This window comes from Gekko japonicus, unplaced genomic scaffold (assembly GCF_001447785.1).
Source record: "Gekko japonicus isolate JY-2015 unplaced genomic scaffold, Gekko_japonicus_V1.1 scaffold1811, whole genome shotgun sequence".
Lineage (NCBI taxonomy): Eukaryota > Metazoa > Chordata > Lepidosauria > Squamata > Gekkonidae > Gekko > Gekko japonicus.
In genome coordinates this window covers 20,423-26,117 of record NW_015160268.1, presented here as the reverse complement: position 1 = coordinate 26,117, position 5,695 = coordinate 20,423, and the positions used below count along the sequence as shown (strand labels likewise).

At 48.7% G+C, this 5,695-nt stretch overlaps 1 protein-coding gene across 1 annotated transcript in view; it reads right to left on the bottom strand.

The window, feature by feature from the left end:
* ENDOU (endonuclease, poly(U) specific) overlaps positions 1-5,695 on the bottom strand; it is a 25,529-nt gene that overhangs the window by 2,046 nt on the left and 17,788 nt on the right. The window contains exons 7-8 of the mRNA XM_015415109.1: positions 4,090-4,196; positions 973-1,115 (exon numbers count right to left, since the gene is read on the bottom strand). Coding sequence (XP_015270595.1) covers positions 973-1,115; positions 4,090-4,196 — 250 coding nt within the window. The remainder of the gene's footprint in view (positions 1-972; positions 1,116-4,089; positions 4,197-5,695) is intronic.

Sequence of the window (5,695 nt, the reverse complement as noted above, 5' to 3'; positions counted from 1 at the left end):
GACAGAAAGATTCTCAGTGGATTGGTCTCCCAATGTCCATGGATCATGATCATTAAGGAGAACCTCCAAATTCAGGAGCATTATACCTCTGTGTAACAGACACTAGGGACACAGGAAAATGGTTTGTGCCCTGCTTGTGCAGCTGCTGTTAGAATGCCCAGCTGAATGGGCTCTTTGGTTCAAGGCAGTTAAGGAGTTCTCGCGTTGTTAATGTCTCTCCAGTGTTGTTAATGTCTCTCCAGAAATGTGCACGACAAATACACTTCTAAGGAAGCAAAGACTCTGATGCGGGGCTCCTAACCTATCAGGGCTATTTTTGGGCAGGAACGCACAGGAACGGAGTTCCGGCTGGCTCCCAAGTTGGCCACGCCCAGCAGGAACTCATTAGCATAATAGGCCTCACCCAACAGCAGAAACTCATTAGGATTGTCTCTGGGTGTGTGGCCTAACATGCAAAGGAGTTCCTGCTACAAAAAAAGGCCCTGGGTTTTGACAACAAACAAGGTCAACAGAACAACAAGCAAAAGGTGGGTGTGGCTGGGTGACCACCCTTTTCCACACTTCTGGTAACATGGGGGTGTGGCCTAATGTGCTAATGAGCTGTGCTGTCAGGGGTGTGGCCTAATATGCTAATGAGTTCCTGCTGTTGGGTGTGGCCTATTATGCTAATGAGTTCCTGCTGGGCTTTTTCTACAAAAAGAGCCCTGCAACCTATCATTTGTTGGCACTACCTTATTCTTGTTACAAACCACGTTGTGAACGTGAAAAGATTCTTGCCAGAGGTCCAGGGAAGCCCGAGCCCCTACCCCTAGTAAAAAAATAACTACGGTGATATGCTTAAAAACAAGTGATTAAATGTATGCCAAAAATTCACAAGTACCTAACTGTGGGGTTCCTTTGAGCATGTGGCCAGGACAAATATCTCTCCTCCCCCCCCACCCACCCCGGTGGCACTGTTGGCACTCTACTTACACTTTTCCGGGCCTAGTGATGAAGCACAGTGAGTAGAGGCCAAATTCAAATTCGGGGCTGCTTCCAATGAAGGCTGATCCAACTTCCTTGTAAGAGCCATCCCAGCTGAACTGCAACCCCAGCACGTCTGGATATGAGGTCCACTGAACAGTAAAAGCAACATTTGGGAATGTGAATGGTAATTCTTAGGAACGATTCAGAATTACAGAAATCGAACCACAGCCAGGCCCACAAACATTGTGCCAACTACATATTACAGAGTGGTTATGTACACTTAAAAATGTAGTAGATAAATCAATGCTACAAAGGCATAGTTATTCAGTCAGCAACACTCAGTATACACTTTAAAATATATCTAAACAATCAGTCAAATTATTGCTCCCTATAGCTTACATAATACAAAATATATAGAATTCAGGTTACCATATATTATAGGGTACTGCTTATCTAAAGGTAAAGGTTTCCCTTGCTCGAAAGCCAGTTGAATCCGACTCTAGGGTGTGGTGCTCATCTCTGTTTCCAAGCTGAAGATCCAGCGCTGTCCAAAGACATTTCCGTGGTCATGTGGCCAGCATGACTAGACACCAAGGCGCAAAGAACGCTGGTACCTTCCCACCATATTTAACCAGATTTTCCTTCTATTAATAGCCATCCAGCTGTATTTTGCCACGTTAAAAGTAATTCCCCTGGTCCTATTGGCTAATATTATTAAAAGAGAGTCCCTTCTATCTTTGCCCGGCAGGCTATCAATTATGGGCTTAATATATATTTCCCTGATATGCGCATATATTTTACAATCAAAGAGGACATGCACTAGCGACTCAACACTACCATCTCCATACAGGCAATTCATTAGCCAAGCCTTCGTTCTTGTTGTTGTTGTTAGCCATTCAGTCTTGTCGGACTCTTGGGGCGATTTCACACTAGAGCTTTATTTATTTATTTAGATTTTTATCCCGCCCTCCCCGTAGGCTGCCTCGCGGCGCAGCCGCCGTTTGCCCCGACACAAACATGTCAATTTCACACACGAAGCTGAGAATACTGGAAAGAAAATGGCGAGAAACCGCGGGTCAAATGCAGCTCCGCAGCCTCAGGTGTGAAATTGACATGTTTGTGTCAGGGCAAACGGCGGCTGCACCGCGAGGCAGCTCTAGTGCAAAATCGCCCTTGGTGATTCTACGGGCCAGCTCTCTCCACGTTTTCCGATCTTATACTGTTTCAAGTACCGCTTACCACTGGACAACACTAGGTGGCAGACTAAAGTAGCACTTTATAGGCCACAGCAAAGTCTGAGCAGAGCAAAGTGGCCCGGTTGTTTCGTCAGGATGAACAAGCAGGGGTCCAACAACTTCATTAGGGTTACCAGGTGTCCTATTTTTAGAGGACATGTCCTCGTTTGGGCTCATTCTTTAAAAAGCTGATGAAAATGTCCTCTTTTTGGGTTGGGAGGCTGAGCCTGTTTTGCCTTGTAGTCCCCCCCAATGGAGGCAAGCTCCAGCTGAAATAGTTAGGGGGCATTTAAAATGGGATTTGTCACAGCGATCGGTTGTCTGAAGTAGTCAGTCGGGAAATATATGTGTGTGTCCCTTTTTTTTTTTTTTTTTTTTTTTGTTTTTTGGAGTATTATAGGAACCTTTACCTTTACTTAGGCCGGAAGGGAAGGATCGGGGACGGGTGCACGCCAATTCCCAGATGTTGCGGTGTGCTCACTGTCCGAAGACGTTTCCGTGGTCATGTGGCCGGCATGACTAAACACCAAGGCGCACTGAACGCTGTTACCTTCCCACTGAAGTGGTCCCTATTGATCTACTTGCAATTTCTTGCTTTCGAACATAAGGAAGAGGCCCGGAGGAAGGAGTGGGTCGGGAGTCCCAGCCTGAGTGGAATGAAGACACCGGTGAGGCCTGAACAGGTAAGCTGGAGTGAAACTAAGGTTGCCAACACTGGGCTGGGAAATTCCTGGAGACATGGGGGTGGATCTTAGGGAGGGTGGGGTTTGAGAAGGGGAGGGCCCTCTAGGGGCTATACTGCCAAGATCCACCCCTCCACTTACATCTGCTGGATGACCTTGGGCAAGCCATAGTTCTGTCAGAGCTGTTCTTGGGGAAAAAGAGCAGTTTCTGTCAAGAGCTCTCTCAGCCCCGCCTACCTCACAGGGTGTTTGTTGTGGGGAGGGGAAGGGAAAGGAGTTTGTAAGCCGCTCTGAGACTCTGAGTGAAGGGTGGGGTATAAATCCAATCTCCTCCTCTCCTCCTCTCCTCCTCCTCCTCCAAAGCAGCCATTTCCTCCAGGGGGAGTGAACCCCCCCCTCATCTGGATACCAGCTGTAATTCTGGGAGACCTCCGGCTCCAACGTGGAGGCTGGCAACACTATTTTAAACTCAGGTCTTGGAGGGCGATGCCAGCTGCAGTGAGAACTAAAGGAAAGGATGTCGGGCCCCAGGTTTTCTCTTCCTTCCCCCTTAAAAAGGTGACAGTGAGATTAGCTCACTCCACCCGATTCTTCCCCTTTCCCCTGCAGGAGAAGGCCCCCGCCACACACACACACACATGTTGCTCTAGGCAAGTGTTCAGAGTTCATGGGATTTCCCTTAAAGCCCTGAAAAACAGGAGGACTGCAGAGGATCAGACACGATCAAATTTGACAGCATCTCTGCAATGTCACAGTGCTCCCCTATTGACCAGAGCTGTTGGCACATCTCTGAAAAAGTACTCCCTTCGACTTCCGAGACAGCTTTGATCATCCCCTAGAGCAGTGATGGGGAACCTTTTAGAGACCGAGTGCCCAAACTGCGACCCAAAACCCACTTATTCATCACAAAGTGCCAACACGGCAATTTAACCTGAATCCTGAGGTTTTACTTTAGAAAAAACAACTCATACATTAACTTAAGATGATCCAAACAAAGTAAGGAAAGCAATCCCAAATGCTTTCATTTACTTAAAATTATTTGGCAGAGAATTTGACACTTTAATGATGGTCTGGGCCTGGCTGGGGCGATGGCACGCGTGCCCACAGAGAGGGCTCTGAGTGCCACCTCTGGCACCCGTGCCATAGGTTCGCCACCACTGTCCTAGAGCATCTGGAAGGCCATCCGCATACAACCCGGTACTCACCGGACCATCATAGTTGTGGCTGAAATAGTTGAGGTGGCCTTGTTTCTCCTGTAGATAGAAACTAATCCAGTTGTGGAATCCAGACACTTTGCCATTCTTGATTTCTCCTAAGTGGTAAAGAGTATGTTCCTTTTATTTATTTGATTTCTAGACCGCCCTCCCCCAGAAGGGCTCAGGCTGGTGTACATCATGCTTAAAACATACAATTCTTGGGTAAAACATCAGCAATCAGTCATTAGTCAGAACAAAACCATTGATGTATGTCGTTTCTTCCTCCGTGGGGCATGTCATGAGCTGGATGCATTGGAAAACCGTTGCTGTCCTCAACCGTAGGCCTGGGGGAACACCTCTGTCTTGCATGCCCTGTGGAACTCTACTGGGTTCCACAGGGTGAGGATGTCTCCAGGCAGAGAGTTCCACCAGGCAGGAGCCAGGGCTGAAAAGGCCTTGGCTCTGATCAAGGCCAGCCGGACAGCTTTTGGGCCAGGGATCACCAGTGGGTTCTGATCTTGTGAGTATAAGGTTCTTCGGGGGACATACCAGGAGAGGTGGTCCCGTTGGTACGTTGGCCCCAGACCTTTTAGGGCCTTAAAGATCCCAGCTTTAAAGGTCGTTATGAAACTGGGACTACAGCTCCGTAAAAGAGCCTCTGCTTTACACGCAGAAGATCCCAGGTTCGATTCCCAGCATCTCCAGTTAAAAGGACCAGGCAGCAGGTGATGTGAAACCCTCTACTGGAACCCCTGGAAAGCTGCTGCCAATCAGACTAGAGAACAGCGACCTGGAGAGGCCGGTGATCTGACTCAGGGTAAGGCAGCTGTTGTTTTCGTTATGCTACCATTTATACCACTGCGAAACATGTGCATTTGAAGGGTGTTTCCAGCCAAGGACGACAAATGATTCTCTCTTCTTCTTTTTCTAAGGCGCTTTTCTTGTCCTCTGTCATTTGGCATTATTCCTCTATACACAACTGTGTATTATGGAGTCCTCGTGCAAGAGGAAGGCAGCCTTTTCTTAACCTGAGCACCATCCACTTGTCCACAGTATTGGGGGGAGAGGGTACCTTGGGCAAACTGACAAAAAGTTTCCCTCCCCTCTCTGGACCTCACCAATGAAATTGACAAGCCCGGTCAGTTTCACATTGCTTCTCAGGAGAGGTCAGTTTCAACACCTTTTTGAGAAGAAGAGGAAGAGGAGGAGGAAGAGGAGGAGGAAGAGGAGGAGGAAGAGGAGGAGGAAGAGGAGGAGGAAGAGGAGGAGGAAGAGGAGGAGGAAGAGGAGGAGGAAGAGGAGGAGGAAGAGGAGGAGGAAGAGGAGGAGGAAGAGGAGGAGGAAGAGGAGGAGGAAGAGGAGGAGGAAGAGGAGGAGGAAGAGGAGGAGGAAGAGGAGGAGGAAGAGGAGGAGGAAGAGGAGGAGGAAGAGGAGGAGGAAGAGGAGGAGGAAGAGGAGGAGGAAGAGGAGGAGGAAGAGGAGGAGGAAGAGGAGGAGGAAGAGGAGGAGGAAGAGGAGGAGGAAGAGGAGGAGGAAGAGGAGGAGGAAGAGGAGGAGGAAGAGGAGGAGGAAGAGGAGGAGGAAGAGGAGGAGGAAGAGGAGGAGGAAGAGGAGG